Source organism: Oncorhynchus keta, chromosome 37, assembly GCF_023373465.1.
Source record: "Oncorhynchus keta strain PuntledgeMale-10-30-2019 chromosome 37, Oket_V2, whole genome shotgun sequence".
NCBI lineage: Eukaryota > Metazoa > Chordata > Actinopteri > Salmoniformes > Salmonidae > Oncorhynchus > Oncorhynchus keta.
In genome coordinates, this window is record NC_068457.1 from 9,585,178 (window position 1) to 9,602,786 (window position 17,609).

The 17,609-nt window shown below is 42.9% G+C and overlaps 1 protein-coding gene across 5 annotated transcripts in view; it reads left to right on the forward strand.

Annotated features, from left to right (window-relative positions):
• Positions 1–574: 574 nt before the first annotated feature.
• LOC118369976 (zinc finger E-box-binding homeobox 2) overlaps positions 575–17,609 on the forward strand; it is a 78,364-nt gene continuing 61,329 nt past the window's right edge. For 2 of the 5 annotated variants that reach the window (XM_052499084.1, XM_052499086.1), the window contains exons 1-2: positions 575–818; positions 2,332–2,491. In XM_052499084.1, coding sequence (XP_052355044.1) covers positions 2,419–2,491 — 73 coding nt within the window. In that variant the 5' untranslated portion in view covers positions 575–818; positions 2,332–2,418. Of the gene's footprint in view, positions 819–996; positions 1,226–2,331; positions 2,492–17,609 lie in introns of those variants that run through there. The other 3 variants (XM_052499082.1, XM_052499085.1, XM_052499083.1) reach the window with 2 other exon arrangements.

Here is a 17,609-nt window from a genome sequence, read left to right on the forward strand (position 1 = left end):
AGCACCTCAATATACACATCTATTTCGCTCTTGTAGGTGCACGGGGCATGCGCCGTTGTACATGCTCCACTCATAGTGGTTATTGCGATAGTAAAAATAAACGCACGTCCATAGAGGGAGGCAAATAAATAAACGTTTACAAATATAAAACATTAACAACCCAAACCGCTGATGCTCACTTCCTTAACACTCCGCAAACCTTATATTTTCATCCCTGGTATGTGTGAGACTGTGTTGGAGAGTCAGACAAACTTCCAACGCTATCATTTTGGTCCGTTTTCCCCCTTCCAGTTGTGGTCATGTCGGTTGAATAAGAGCGTTCCAACTTTTCTTCTTCTGGATAATATTCTTTCTTCTTCGGCTGCTATACATGGTAGTCATAGTCCGACAGTCACAGTTCATTTCACTCGGATCAAACAGCCTGGGAGAGAGAGAGAGAGAAAAAAACGTATTACGTTTAGCAAAAGATGCTCACGTTTGGTCCTTCTCAATTATCCCCTCCGGTGACGATAGGTGGCGCGTGTCCCAGGGTTGGTTCTCTCCTCTCCACTGTATTACAGAAAAGAGAAAGAAAAAATGTCATTAGAAGAGGCGTAACACGTCAGTCCGTCCCCAGGTTTGTTTCCTGGAGTGTCTGAAAGAGATCAGTCCTAACCTGCCCTAGCAGGAATAACGGTCCTTCTCGAACCACTATTTCTAAGGCTTTATTATCATTGCAAGGATCCCTGCACATTTCTCTCCACAATTGCTTACCGCTGCAGTCTCGTGTTATCACTACAACCGAAGTCAACCGAAAAGATACTACTATAGGAAATCAGGTATGTGTCCATTTCTTTACCTCGACTAATAACCTTTATACAATTGGTCATTTATAGTTTTAGAGATTGCGATTTAGAGCGTTTGTAAGGGCTTTGGTGCTATAGCATTGCGTTGACGTTAAACTTTCTCTACCTGCACAGGTGGATGAGGGAGCGGTGCGCTTTAAGTATCTAGGCTTGTAGTGCGTTTCATCAGAGAAGATGCAGTTTTGTAGAATTTGCTGAAAAGCCTACTCTTCGAGCCGAAAAACCACGAGAAAAAAAAAAATAATAAGCTCGATCTTCTTCAGCTTTGGATTCAGTTTCACCGAGCCATGCATGCACCCTTTTGTGTCCAACTCGTTTTTGTTAGTGTCTTTCTGTATCCTTTGGTTTCGTAGAGTAGAAGTTGTCTGTCTCACAATAGGGTAAATATTCGCTTATCATATCAACGTCATTTACATTATTTTGTTCAGATAGCTATAATCTGTTTCATATCCTGTCTGGATAATTGTATTTTTGTTGACACATCATTTTGTGGTATTTGTACGTTTTTTTTTGTTTATTTGTTCTTCCTGTCGTGGGTCGTTCCCCATAGCAATACAATCCAATGGCAGAAATTAACCCACTCATTTTTGCTCGATTAGTCCATTGAAATCATGAATGTTTTCATGTTTAGTCTGTTTTTACTTATTTATTTTGTACGTTTTTCAGCTTGATAGGCCTAAAAACGTAAAATACGCATGCAATCTAAAATTCATATTGAATTAACACATTTTGTAATGTTCGTAAATTAATGTTGGACTTCTTTTACATTTAGGATCTACGTATTTCACAACACAACTTTTTGCATCATCTTTATTTTGTTTTGTCTTGTGTTGTAAGTGACATATTGCCTGGCGGATTGAAACGGTCCTTTTTTCTGCCTTTCTGATATTTACATTTGACACAAAGCCTAACGTTGAACTCATAACGTTAACATTGTGTCATCATCAATATCGGTTACTCTCAATTTAAAAAATGTAGGTTAAAAAAAACATGAACCCGGGTATGAATCAATGTAGGCCTGCTGTTTGCGATGTACGAGTTATTATTTTATATATATATATATATCGAAGCAGAACATAAAATGGAAACAGCAGAAAATAAAATAAATGAGAAATGATCAAACTTTTCTTATTTAAATTAACACAAATGTAAAAACGCATGCTTAACCCAGCAGGGCCAGTCCGTGTGAATTATTCCTCATGCTGAAGGTGTATCTATCTCCCTGTCTCCCCCTTTCTCTGCATCCTCTCCTTCCCCGTCGTCAATGTTCACTTCCACTTATCATCATCCCGATCACTGGCATTATACAGATCAACAATACATTGATCGGCCCCTTATCGTACTTTAGCATGGGTATAAAATAATCGTTTTGTATATCAGTTGGGTTTTCTATTATTTTCTGTTTCATTTGGCGCCTGATATTTAAATGGTTACTCCCAGTCGGTCCAGTGTACCCACATTGTTGCTGCCTGTGTTTGGTTGTTAGATATTGAGCCTGCGTGCCGCTGCTGCTGCTGCTGCTTGATTCAAGGAGTCGAGTCCATGCGAGCTGCCATCTGATCCACTCTTATCAATGAAGCACGAGATCATGGCGGATGGCCCCAGGTGTAAGAGGCGAAAACAAGCCAATCCAAGAAGGAAAAACGGTAAGAAAAGACAGGAAAATAACAAACTGTCATTTGCGAAATATGTTTTTTTTTGTGGATCTAGAGTTGTAATGTTGTCACTGTTGACTGTAGTTCAGAGGGGCTGGCTACGAATTGCCAAATGCGTGTTCTGTTCTGCTCTCGTCTCATAGGACATAAAGGGACACTTCTAACTGGGAAATAATGCGTAATGTGTCAGTATTGTGCTGTGTACACAGGCGGGACTGTCTATCCTTCGTTGTGAAATTAGAAGCACAACGTGTTTACAGAGACGATTTGATGGAAGTTGTAATAAGTTGAGAGTTTATCGTTGTGCGAAAAGACTGAGTAGCAGTGGGAGGAATTTCAGAAAGTTCCCCCTGCCCAGATAACGGTTCAGTCGCGAAGTCCCTTATTTTCCACCAAGACAAACCCGTTAGATGAGGACTAATTTTATTTGCTGTTCTGTACTTGACGTACCTGTAGATTTAGTTGTTTGAGTATTTTATTTCAGCAAGTGTTTGTTCCTTATGTTACGCATTGCTTAGACTCTCACACCCCTGAGTATATTATGACATGAATGTAATTCATTTGTATATGTCTACGCGTTATTGGTATGTTTAGTTCTCGCGTTTTATCCAAATGATTTGTTGTAGTGTCTATCTACTTTCTCTCGAAGCATAGTCCCGTTTAAGTAGGGAATGATTAGTGTCCCACACCGTTGGCAATTGACAAGAATATGAAACAGAACATGGAGGGGACAATTCGCAGTGAACAGGCTGCAATAGCTTAGTTTACTAATTTATTGTAACCAAATAAGATGGCATGTGCGCTAAGATGGTGATATTGACCGGTGGTGTGTCTCGTGTCATTTATTTTATTATGAGCAATATGAAGTGCTTTGTGTGGAGCAAATAGCGGCGAAGGATACATGTGTCACTCTATTATTGTCAACTGTTTGTCCACCCACCGAACTGTGTTACATGTTGGGAGTTATTGAGCCATGTCGTGGATCGCTTTTCGGGAGGGAATATACGTGTGTTCCTTTCCCTTTTGTGGACTGTTGACTACAATACACCCCGTGCACAAGTAAATCCAGCATCACCACATGTCTGGGTCCCGAGATATATTCTTACACGGGGAATGCTTTGCATTTTATTTTGTCCCTGGGATTTTAAGTCTCTTGTTTTTGTGCAAAGTAGCCTTATCAAATGCGTCTGAATTTTGCTCATACTTGTGAAATGTCTCCCTTTATTATGTGTCTCTTTTCCTTATTAAATGTTGTGTATTGATTTTGCACAATCAATACAAAGGTGAGTCATTGATGCTTACAAGTGTAGCTTCAAGCTTGTTGTTGTTCCGAATAACAAAAGATAGGAGTGAAAGTAGATTCCCCCTTTTCACTGTAGTTTCTAGGAGATAAGAATGTTCTTTCCTCTTGAGCACCAGTTCCCACCTGTTCCAGTAAACAAAAGTTTGGATTACTTTAAAACACTCCATTCAAGTAAGTGTTTTCTGACAAACACACACCTGATGATTGACATTTGCATTTGTCAGAAACAAAAATCCTTTCAAGTTCCCGCCATGCAACAGCAGCAAGCAAGCTCACACACTCTCAAATGCAAAAAAAAAAAAATTAACATGTTATTTTAGTCGCTTCCCCCTCAGTGCCGAGGTGGTGTGCAGCGTGCACATATTATAGGCTGGCTGAGCAAGTCGAAATTCGACATTCTAGATTCTATCATATTTTTTGAATATGCCATTGTGGTCCCGGCGTTGCCCCCCCCCCCCTTCCCCATTTACATTTTTTACATTTTCTCGTCATGGGATGCCTTCAATAGCTCTCTCCCTTCGGGAATGCTGTGGTTGAACTATTCGGACAGAGTAGATTTAATTTTCTCCCCTGGATACATGGGGAGATGTCATAGGAGCTGAGCTTGTGTGTCTGGCAGATAGATAGCACCCCAATGTAGCTATATATGAGGATCCTTATCAGACCAATAGTCTACATACTGAGATTACTTGAACGCAGTAAACATATATATTTTTTAAATAGACCATCAATTGAAATATTTTGAATATTGATAGATTGATGATGTAAATGATTTATTTATGATATGGGTAGAGAAATAAATGTTGTTTTTTCTGCATGGCAGTTTGTCGTGTTTCCCAGAAAACATGTATCTGTAGTTGTAGAATATTTTGAGTAGGATTTAAACGTTTCGATTCACAATTATAGCTCAATTCTATAGCCAGTATTTTGATCTTAGAGTGAAACTCTGGAATTCCAGGTGACTTTATTCAGATTAGGTTATTTGGTCACATTATAGTAGGCAATAATGGTTCTCTAGTCATAAATGGTGTATTTGGCTTCGCTGTTTGTTGATAACACACCTACGCCATGTGATTCTATAGGCCCACATATATACATGCTTATCACATCCAGAGTTAAAGAGTGTAAAGTCAATCTCACAGTTCGGTGCAACGTGATATTGGCAACCCTGTAGTTTTGTTGGAGTTTTCTCTCTGCCTGCCTTCCCAGGTGTTGCAAGTCAGACCCAGCTGCGGGGTCTCTACCTCGCTGTGTGTTTCTAAGTACAGCTGGAAAAGTACTCCACAAACCTCTTCCCTTCTAACTGGATTAGTCAAATCAGTACTGTTAGAAAGTAGTACTTTTGCACGGCATACTTTCAGTTTCTACACTTTTATTCCTCTCTCAGTATGGGTAAAGAGACATTTACTATGGAAATGGCAGACAGTGGTACTGGTCAGCATATCCTGCTCATCTACTTGGTTTTACGTTCAACTCTGGAGTAATGTTGGAGTTGTGTGCCTTATGTGGTTTTGCCTGTACAGGGCGTGCCATTTTATGAGTTGGTACATAAAAACGCTACCACTTTTTCCGGAGACGCTTCAAATGTGAAGGTAGCAATTCCAAAGGTCTGTTTCTCTGACATTTCCTGTAATACAATGCAAAGACCTATACATTTTCAATCAACAGAAAGCCTCTCCAATAGATGTTACCATGCTCCAGGATATGTTGATTACATAATTAAAGGTACAAAACTAAAGGATGACACTTTCAAGCTTTCTCTCTCTCTCTCTCTCTCTCTCTCTCTCTCTCTCTCTCTCTCTCTCTCTCTCTCTCTCTCTCTCTCTCTCTCTCTCTCTCTCTCTCTCTCTCTCTCTCTGGCTCCAATAGTTTAATACAATGCTGTGAATGTGATTATAAAAGGCTGTGTGCATTCACGCTAAAGATATAAAGGAGTCCTACTAATTCTTTAGCCTCAGCCCTGCCTTCAGCCCAAACAATGGCAGATTCCTTCCAGTCTAAACATTTTGTCCATCTCTATTATTCATTTGCTTTTAAGGTGCATTTGCTCCCGAGTCGAAGAGAAAAAACTCCCCTTCCCTTTCCTCCCCCCACACCAAGCGCCCCCCCCCCCTTTCCTTTCCCTTTTCACAAATGTTTTCCTCTTCCCAAGGTAGGCACTATTTTGTTGCTGTCACAGGGAAAAGGAGGGCAGGTTCGCTGGCGCTCACAGACAATTGATTGTCAGTCGTAATGTGTTTCATTTACATGTTTTATAACGTCAATAGTGCTGGGGTGTCCACTGTACCATTCATGCTGCCATTCCCACAAGGGTGCAATTGTCTAAGCAGCCATAGCCGGTCACCTTTTCTGATGGCTTTTTCACTCGGGCAAAAAAAAATGGGAAGGGCGGTGTTGCCGTGGTGCATCAGTGTTTAGAGAAGGATTATTTTGTTTAAGCAAGTGAAATAATTACTGCAGATATTACGAGCCAGCAAGAAATAATCTCCCTTCGGCAGGGGCCTGCACTGTTCGCATGGCAGCAGTGACAGAGGTGTCCAGACAGACCCAGGTTTTTTTTTATTTTTTAGAAAAGCTATTTCATATATGTCATATGATGAGGTATTATTAGATTATTTACTTTAGACTCATAGGCTGATGGTGTCTGGCAATGGTAGATGCGGTATGTTGAGGATGTGTGTTTTTTTTGTGTGCACTGTTCCCAAAACAACATCCTGATCCTGATTTCTGGCATGTCGTTACGCGAGAGACCTTTGTTGCCCTTTTCACGCTTTTCAAGCAGATACAGTTTGGTTGATGCTTCACTGTAGTTTGATGTTTGTCTTCTTCTTTTTTTTTTTATCAAACGGGGGTCATCATGAGTTTAATATATCCTTCTGCTAAAACGACTATAGTCGGACGTGCACCACTGAACACTTTTGTGTTACTGGATCTCTCTCTACCTGTTAGATTTCAGAACTTCCAGAATATTCAAAAAATCTCCATATGCATTCCATCGCCTAGTGTGGGCGACTTTCGACTTAGTAAAGGTTTTAGTTCATTCAAAACGACATAGATCTCCCTGACATCACGTTCAGCCACAAACTCATGTCGTGAGGAACCAGATTCATGCCAGTATCAGACGATTATGAATCTGACAGAACAATAATGACCATCTCCTCAGTCGGACACCAATACGCAACTTTTATCCCAAAAGATTTTGTCTGTTAAAAAAAAAAAAAAAATCCCATTTTTATTTTGTTTTGGGTTCTATATTTTTTTTTTCTCCGTCTCTGGCTTGTGAAGATATTTCCGCCTAACGGGGAGAACACACACAGCAGAGGCACCGTTAGCTGAACCCCTGACACCACGGTCTTTGGAATGCCTTAGGTATGGTTTCACTTTTGCTCACATCAATGCTGACCTGAATGTCTTTCATATCTGATCCGCCGTGTCTCTCCCAGTAAACATCCCCCGAGGGGAGAACAAAGAAAGGAGCTCTTCTTCTTCTTAATCACAATTCAGCCCTTTCACCGCCAGCAGGCTACATTTGCATTCAGCATCAGAAAGGCCGAGATGAAAAGGGGGGGAAAAAGGGAAAGCAAGAAAGGAGAGCAATAGCAACAAAAAAAAACACAAAAAAAATGGCAGAAGGGTGGGTGGTGAACAAAATAACTTAGGTGTTTGTGGCTGTTTGTTGGGTGTCCCCTGGTTACTAGCCTAATATAGCTCCTACTCTACCGGGGTAGGCCTGGCCCTCCTGACAGTCAGATAGTGTTACGAGATGGCATGCCTGTACTATTCATGGACACTCACTCTCACACTTAAAAAAAAAAAAAAAAAAATGAAAAGGTGTCTGAAACGGATCAGATTCTAACTTAAGAAGTCTATACTAGCTAGGAGCAGGTGTGTTTTTACACAATTACTTTTTTGGGGGGTTGTTTTTTGTTGTTGTTGTCCATTTTGAAATAAGAATTGGGGCGCAACGCAGTGCTTATGTCTACTGTTATTTGTCAAATTGCATTCTCACGTGATATTGTAGGGATTCCTTGTGGATGTGTGTTTTGTATGTCACTAGAAGAGCAGGTGTGTCAGAGGTCAATAGGAGAGACTATTTCTGGAGTTGTTGCAGTGTGATCTTTCAAAGTATCATGTTAGTTGATACACTATGCTGGGTTTACTGAGAAAAGTTTAGTCGTTGTGTTATGTGATGAAAATAAAACCCAGTTCAAACAGTGTTGCCATTTTTGTTTCTCTTTACTTTATAGCTCAGTACTCTCTCTACTTTAAGATTAGATTTGGTCCCCCCTAGAAATGTGGACCAAAGTTTAACCACATGCCTCCACTTCACTTCTCTTAAGTTGGTTGGCAAGATATCTTTATTGTCTAGTGAGATCTATTTCTCCTCTCTCCTCTCTCTCAATCAGACTAAAGAATCATGTATGCAAATCCGTTGCCAAGCTTTGAAAGGGGGGGATGCTTCAGCCTACAACTTTAAATGCATCATGTGATATGAATTCCAGATTCTTTCTTTTTTCTTTTCCAACCAGAACTTTTTGTTAAGAAAAAAAAAGGGGTTATTAGTACACCTTCCCCCCCTTCCCAAGCTGACCGGGATTTAGACAGATTTACTTCAGCAAACACCTTTGGACACTGGGGGAAAGTAGGAGTCTGTTTGCAAAAGGAGTCCTTTGTTCCCGAGAGGTGCAGGGATAATTCTTTACTAGGCAGGCGTGATATTAACCCATGCTTCGATACCAGGGGAAGTGGTTAACTCTTTGTGGGCACACACTCACTCTTTACTTGGACAGTTCAGGTTTCTGCTCTTCGCATGCATAGAACATTTTCTCATCTCTGTTGACAACTTTCCCTCTCTACCTTTCCGGTGCCTTCTTCTTGTGTACCTTGTCTAAAGTAAAGTCAGGACAGCCTGTTCCATGTTCTGCTTTTTTTTGTGTGTGTGTGTGTGTGTGGAAAAGCTGCGAGATCTTGGATAGGGGACTCGCTTGGCTTTAATGAATACCCAACCCATCATTATAGCTGAAATTCCTTCCCTCTGCAATAGCTTCAGCTCTAGTTGCTGTTCTGCTGGCAGTCTTCTGTGCTGCTTACTTATGTCACTGTCAAGGACCACGTTGTGGTGAGTTTCTTGCGTCATCGGTGAATAAGAAAAATGCATGAATCATAACCAATGAGAAGGCAGTCCTCAAGCCCCTTGGCTTAATATGTTGATTTGATGACTCAATATTCATAATGCTTAAGGCGACTAGACATTTGATCATGTTTTGATGAGGATCAAGTCTTAATAAGTTTGACTTGTTTCGAGACCCGGTTCACTTTATCCACCTCCACCTTCGTCCTGCGCTGGATCATATCATGCTGTATTTGGCTGTGTGTGTGTTGTCCGTAGTTCAGGTTGTGTGTGTGTGCGTGTATGTGTATGTGTGTGTATGTGTATGTGTATGTGTATGTGTGTGTGTGTGTGTGTGTGTGTGTGTGTGTGTGTGTGTGTGTGTGTGTATGTGTATGTGTGTGTGTGTGTGTGTGTGTGTGTGTGTGTGTGTGTGTGTGTGTGTGTGTGTGTGTGTGTGTGTGTGTGTGTGTGTGTGTGTGTGTGTGTGTGTGTGTGTGAGGACCTTAGCGACTCGCGAGTGTGAAAGATTGAATGATGGAGGAGAAGTGACAGAATTAAAGGTGTTTGCGGCGCCGCTCCGCCGTGACTCGTCCTCTAAGCCCCGTCTCTGTCACCGTCCTCTTGTGACTTGACAGTTCATATCCACTCCCCTGTAAGGTGATGTGAACTCACACACCACTGAAGCTGGAGCATATTCAGTCGACTGTCTTTCTCTTCTTTCATTCGTTCCTTGGCTCTTTTCCTTTTTTTCTGTGTGTGTGTGTGTGTGTGTGATACAGACACAAGGCAAACACTGAAATTGAAACTTCAGTGGACTGGCAAATAATTGCATGCATTTTGGATTGTACGTTTATGTGTGTACTTCCTTATCCTAAGCCCACAACGTTTTATGCATTGGGTGAGAAAAATACATTTTTGAAAAATATCATGCCTCATTTGACATTTTCTCAAGTGAAAATGCGAAGTCTTTTTTTCCCCGGCCCATCCATTCGGTTCCCATCCCGCTGTTTGCACACGTCTAGTTGTTTACAATAGCTTGCGTGTGATTTTCAAAATGTTCCACGTGTCAACTCTCCTATTTGCAAGGTACACTTGGTGTGACTTGCGACAGGTTGCATAGCAGGTGGGAATGAACATTTCCATTTCTTAACGAAACAAATTAGAAGTTCAAAGGCACCGCGTTTTGTGAGCATAATCGTATGTTTCATTATGACGTGTTGCATGTGACTCGCAGTCAGCGTAATACACAGCAACTCGACAGTTCTAGCAATACACCGTCTGGGCTTCAGAACAAGGACAAATTCAATGGAAATCTCCCATTTCTGCTGATTGTCCTCTTACAATATACATCTGGAATTCCCTCACGAGTGAGTAAGTATAGTGCCCACATGCATGACACATCCCCCATAGCCTAAACAGCATGTATTCCGCAAGTTCAATAATGACTGTATTATGGCCTATAGAAATATCGGTGTGCTAATGATAATGGCCAAGAGTATATCACTCCATACTGCTGTCGGGGATGGGGAGAGGGTCTACTAAAAAGCTTAAAAAGGAAGGTAACAACACTAGTTGTGAGGAAAATAAGAGGCGCTTTATCTCATCAGATGCCTTTTGATCTGGTTGGTAGTGTGTGAATGGCGCTGTGTTTCTCTGTCCGCTGTTCATTATCCGCATGTTCAAAGTTGTCACCTTTACGGGAAAACAGTGCCCGAAAGTGGTCCCTCAGTTTCCTGTTTCGTCCTCTGAAGTCGGTGGATTTAGTTTTTTCACCAAGTCCGACCAGACACAAGGCACGCACACACACACACACACACACACACACACACACACACACACACACACACACACACACACACACACACACACACACACACACACACACACACACACACACACACACACACACACACACACACACACACACACACACACACACACACACACACTCTTTGATGTATGTTTGACTGTCGGGTGGAAGAGCACTCCTGGCAAGGTCATGGACACATGGGACAATCAATAAGAGATTGTCAGATTAAGGTATCATGACATTTGGAAATGTAGGACTTTTTCCCCACATACGACTCAATGCATTTTACACTGTTATGCTATTCCCCTTACTAAGACCTAATAGAACATGTTGCCTCATTCCAGCTCATTTCCTTCCATTTGTTTGAATCGTGTAGAAGCCAAGTCACCTCGAGAGATTTTCTCTTTTCCTACCTTTGCCCGGTTGGAAATGGAGACAGTTGTGTCTGTCTTGATTAAGGACGTACTGGGTCCGTGTTGAATATTATGGAAGGTAACTGTGCCACTGTTATTTCTTTGTAATTGCAGTTGATTGCTGGGCAGATTCAGTCATTTGTAGCGCTACATTTTTGTCACTTTATACGCTTTCATCTTATCGCTTGATCAACTGAGCTCTTAACCGAACGCTGCAGCAATAGAGGAAATTGTATGAAATTACGTTTCCCCTTGTTATTCAAACATACATTTAACCTTTGGTGAAAGTGAGCCAAGGAGAGAGAAAAAACACACACCTCCCCACCTTTAAATGTCATCGGTAGTAAGGACACGTGTAAAGATAGTGTGTGAACCAGTCTGGCCTTGTAAAAACTCAGAGGTGAATTCTTGTGTTAATAGGTTCTGACTGGCGATGGAGCCCCCACTGAACGGCCTGCGCCCCGCCGCTGTCAAACACCAATGTCAAACAAACACCTCCTCAGGTAGCTGGAGGATAATCACACCGACAGGCCTGTCCTCAGCCTTTCTGACACACAGGACCAGGGCCATGGGGTGGAGGCAGGGTCAGGGGAAAAGGGCTTGGGTTGAGGGCTAGGGTATGTTTCTGGGAATGGGGTAGGGGTGGAGGGCTAAAGTTAGGATCGGGGCAGGGTTTGGGACTAGTTGCGGCTAAAAAGAAAAAAGGCCTGGGCTGACTCGGTGCCTTGACTACCCTAGCCTCTACCTGCACTATCACTGGCTGTTTACCCTTTGTAAGTCCAGGCTCGACCCCAGCCGTCAGTAATTACTGGCTACTCCCTGCTTTCATACCCAAAGGAAGATTCACTCTTATCACTCCAGTGTCTTGTTCCAACATTCCTGAGATAAATTCTCCATCACTTTGTTATTCTTACTACTTAGGGGTATTAGAATTAGCATGCCCATCAAAGCAGACCTTGTGCTTTCCTTCTCTCCACTGCCATATCAGTGGTCGTACGTTACGCCAGGGATGCACCGTTGGCGGCAGCATAGTTGAATAATGTTCAGGCAGAGTCGTATCGAACTGAGCCGCTGACATCACAGGGAGTCAGGATGATGAAGTTGTGTAAATATATGGCTGGGTAGCGCGGAAGTTAGGTTAGAGCCACACAGGTACTTAGTCTTGTGAATTAAAGGATTCATCAAATGGCACTTCACGGTCCAGGTACCTGGTTGCATCAGTGCTTTGTTAAGAAAATGTGTAGGAGGAGAAAGTCTCTCAATATTCTGTCTGTTTTCATTCAAATGGCAGGGACATGTAGTAGAGGTGGTGAGGTAGAGGGAGAGAGACTGTGAGAAACGTAGAGAGGCAGAGAGAGAGAGAGAGATCATTTCCCTGTATGTATTCTAGTATTGAATGGGTCTGGGATATTATAGTGGCTCAACATGCCAAGTAGGCTACCTTGTAAACTGGCTATCACAGGATCTCTAATGTTATTACTTTTCATAATTAGTTACAGCAACACTCGGTCCATACTGCCGGAAAGGAATATTCCTTAGTAATTAAAGTCATGAAATATTCAGTTATGCCTACCTTTTCAGCAGTCTCTCAAATGAGGCAGCCATTTTTAATGTCCACACGGCCTCTGATTTTATTATAATGGCAGCTTGGCACATCTGCAATTAGTACTTCTACTGACAGTTACCATTTCTGAGGAGCGGTAAGAGGCAGCAAGGGGACACGGGGCGGCGGGGGGGACGGGGACGCGGAGCCGGGCGCTATTACATGTGCACCAAAAGCCTCCCTCTCTCTTTAACCTTGTTGTGTTTTTTTCTTCCTCTCCGACGCAGAGGTTACCTTTTCCCAACGGTGCAAAATCGACTTGACATAAACTGTTCATCAGTTTCAGGATTCTCCCCTGAGGTATTTGCATCAAATCAGCTCAGTCAAGCTTCAAGTTGAAATTGGCAGGCCAGAACCTGACAGCCAGGATAGGGACCGGGGAAAGAGACAGGGAACTGACAGTGGCAGGGCGGGAGGGTGAGACAAATCTCTCCCTGGCTTGGCCAGGGTGGAGACAAGAAGCGAGAGAAAAGGGCCCTGAGCGAGCTAGGCCACAGGGGTAGTGGGCGCAAAGTTAGGCGGATGAAGGGATAGGTAAGCCTTTTTTCTCGACTTTTTTTCTTCCCTTTTTCGCCTCTGCTTCCGAATCTCTGCAGTAATGGCCAACTTCAGTGTTGTCTTTTATTGGGTTTTGGGGGGGATGGATATGAAGACAAGCATTTGTTGTTTAGCTGGAATAGTGACATGGGAAAATTGGTTTAGTGCAATGGATGATATTGCTGAGGATCAAAACCACTCAGTGAGTGAGTGCAGTGATGGATATTAAACGTCAGGCTTTCAGAAAAAGTTGTACACTAACATGCACACACACACACACACACACACACACACGCATGCACACGCACGCACGCACGCACGCACGCACGCACGCACGCACGCACGCACGCACGCACGCACACACACACACACACACACACACACACACACACACACACACACACACACACACACACACACACACACACACACACACACACACACACACACACACACACACACACACACACACACACAGAGAGAAAGAACAAATGCAATTGTCGCACCTTGGGTTGTAGCAGGACACAGATGAGCAGCACCGTTATCTTCTTGAATTACTCTCCTCTATAGCCCTTAGAGAAATCGAGATAAGGATTTGTTTGATGAAACTTTTAGTGATTCTTTGCTGCTCCAATTCTGTCTCTGCGACGTCACAAAGCAGGACGAGAATTCTGCTGTAAAATGTTTCAAATCCCCTGAGGAGCAGAGTTGAAATCCTCTTAACATATATTCTTATTAAAGGGGAAGTCAGAGATCTAGGTGACTATCACTGTTTCTTGTATTCATCTTTGCTCTCTTTTCTTTAATCTTTCCTCCGCACGCACACATGCTTAAAATGTGTTCGCCCCTTTAACAGCCGTAGAGCCTCGGAGAAGTATGACACTTTCGCACATCTTTTTTTTGGTTCAATCTCTCCTTCTTGCTCTCTATCTCCATCTCTCCCCTGTCTCTGTCTCTCACTCCCCCTCTCTCTCTCTCTCTCTCTGTGAGCTTTGCATGTGACAGCCAGGGCCTGACGGGTTGATGGCCGTTCGACAGGCAGCATTGAGTCAAAGTGGTGTGACGGCAGAGTTTTGTTAAGCTGGGAACAAAGGCATGGAGATGCCGGCCTGGTATTGTCTGCGTGCATATGGGCCTTGTCACAGTTCCTCTGGATTTTATGCTCTGTTTACTCCTAGCCATCACCACTAATATTCAGAATGGGGTTGCCTCTTTTCTCCAAAGATATGATAATATATATACCAAGTTTTGCTGTGAATCTCTTGAGGTGCTCTTGGAAAGTCGGAAGAGCAGAGACTCATAAATATTCTCTTTTTTAGTGTTGATGTATGTTCAGAGGTTCTGTGTTTACTGCGTAGTATATATGGGTTATTTTCATGACCGGTATTATGGATTTTGTTGTTGTTGTTTTTTTTGGAATTACGCACTGTGCTCAAACTCTCTCGCAAACCAGTTTTCAAAACCCATACAAAAGCAACATATTATAGTCGCATACACATACTGTACTTGAGCCCCTCCCTATTTCCCACTGAAGTTTTGTTCACAGAGAAGCTTCACGGCACTGCCTGTGGCTGCAGGACTCTGATGCCTCCCCTCCCTTCTCTCCTCCTCTTTATGGTCTCTGCTCAAACTGAAAGCTGCTTGCAGTGAGATTAGTGAAGGGGAGGGGGAGGCAGGCAGCTAGCTGGGGGAAGGTAGACAGGGGAAGGGGGGGGGACAAGATGTCCGGTAGCAGACCACGCTAGCCAGGTCAGGGTGAAAGGCCTGTAGGCCCCAAGCCATCAGCCATGCCAGATATCTCCTCTCCCCATCAAATGTGGACAGTAATTCCTAACAGTCCTCTGGTATCTAATGGGTCGGTTGGTTCCACCATTTCAAGCCACAACAGTGTGTGCGTCTCTGACTTCGGGCCGTCTAATTCACCTCTGTGCCAAACACGGAGGTGAATAGGTGCATCTCTATATCAGTTGAGCTTGTTAGCCAACAAAGGCTTTTAGCGGAAGAAACAATACCATTTTAGGGGAACTTGCTATGTTGATGACTTTTATTCTTTATCGTGGCAGTGCTTGTGCCATTAATATAAACGCAAGTTCCTGAGAACACAGCCTGTAAAAGACCTCTAAGACACCAGTCTTCTTCAAACCCAATGATATTTTCATGAGCCAGTAAAGATTATGGGTCCATTCTTGTAGTACCCATCTGTGCTTTCATTTGCAACTGTCTGCTCAATGGTAAAAGGGGAGGGAGGGGGGGAGAATGACTTTCCTTTAGTTAAATAGTTGGAAAAGGTCGATGGAGGTAAAGATGTTGTTAAGTTTTCTTGCTTTTTTTTTTATGGAGAGGAAGAGTGTGACAGAGATGCCACAATGTGTACAGACATTAGGTGTTGGGCTTGATACAGTGTAAGCACATCAGTAGCAGGGCTGCCTAGCTTCTGCTTGTCAAAATGAAGTTTTACCCCAAATACGTATTGGCAGTAATTACAGGGTTTAAACTAAAATTAAGCAATCTGTAAACAGATGAACTTAGTCTCTCTGTCCAAATTGTTTTTTTTTTGTTGCAAAACAATTACAAAATTACAGTAGATAAAAATTGTTCCCTGCCTGTATTTATGCAATCAACATAACGAAGAAACAAAACAATTTAATGTGGGAAAATCATCATTCATCTGCATTATAATTGCTTCTTTTTCACATCTACACCGTGGTTAATTAAAATTGTGATTAAATGCGGCTGCGTTGCCTAAGATGTCTTCCCCCCCTAAACAGGTGGTACAGAATTTAAAAGTAAAGAGAAAAACGTAATTAGCATTGGAAATTGAGAAATTGCCTGCAAGAATCGGTGTTAATTTCAGTCACTGATGAGGTAATTTATAAAAGGAGCAGCACTGCGGAGACTGTGTAAACTGAGATTGCCATCCTCCTCCTGTCTGCTCTTCCCTGTTCCCAGCATGCAGCTGAAGCTGTTTGCAAAACACTGAACCTATTTGGAATTCAGTCTTCGTTAGCATCATTTTAGCAATTCCTCTCGGCTGCTACTGATAAGATAAACACCAGAGATAGGAACATGTGGCATTTGAAAGGTCTTTTAGGTGTTTTCCCCCCCTGATAAATCCATCAGAAAAGCAGGGCCCATGGAATAAGGTCATGTGTGTGGCATTAGGATAATGGAAGACTTGTCCAATTGTAAAAACAATGGTTTCTCTCCATTGTCCGGTTCCATCCCACAGTTTCTTAGCAGCACCACACATTGGGATGGAGCTCTTTGGTCAGGTTCCAGAACCACTTGTTTTGGTTCCAGAACTCTACGGTCAGGTTCCAGAACCACACGATTTGGTTCCAGAACTCTATGGTCAGGTTCTTGGCCTCAGTTCCGACCTCAGTCCGATTTCCAGAGAAATCCATGGAAGGAGCAGACTACAGGCTAGCTACTGATGGCCTGTACTTCTGCATATGTTGTCTGTTAATGAACTACGTGTTCGTCACTTGACTGACCTTGTGACGTCAGCACTGGCATGAGAGGGATATCAAATGTTACATGATGTTCCTCACAATATCACTTTTTTGATTGTGGTGTTTTATCAAAGAGGTTTTGTGATATGACACTAGTTTGTCAGTCTGGGATAGTGGCAACATTTCCTCAGGTGTGTGCCTTATGATATCCATGCACATCAATCTCTAGGCCTCACTCACTCACTCACTCACTCACTCACTCACTCACTCACTCACTCACTCACTCACTCACACACACACGTGCACGCACGCGCACGCACGCACGCACGCACCTCCCTCCCTCCCTTTTTCCCTCCATCCTCTGGTGCACTCAGCGAGCGAGCCACAACTTTTACAGATATGTGACAAATTCTTGTGCTTTTCCTCATGTTTGACATCCTGGCTGGGATTGCTTGTTGTATTTTTGTGGTTGTTTGGCTGCATCCTGAGACCCAAGGTGGCTGCTACTGTACAGCATGTCAAATGTGGTTAACATGCAGACATTTATCTTTAAAGCCCCTTGCGCACAATGGCTGGGGGGTGTGCATGGCTGATTGTGAGGAGAGAGCAGCGAGCTTTCCCCGAGTAGAAAGGCAGAAAGTGCCCCCCTTTCATAAACGCTGCACCACCTCCCTCCTCTCCCTCCTTGCGTCCTCCTCGCCTCTCTTCTTCACAGAATATCCCTTTATTATTATATTTTTTGTATTTGATTATTTTCAGAGTCACTCTGCTGAACAGGTCAGGCAGTATCTGACAAGGTATTTCATAGTTTTGTGAACCCTCACCAGACAGATTGTTCAGTGCGAGTGTAGTGTAACTGAGCCGCTTGTTGCCCTCTG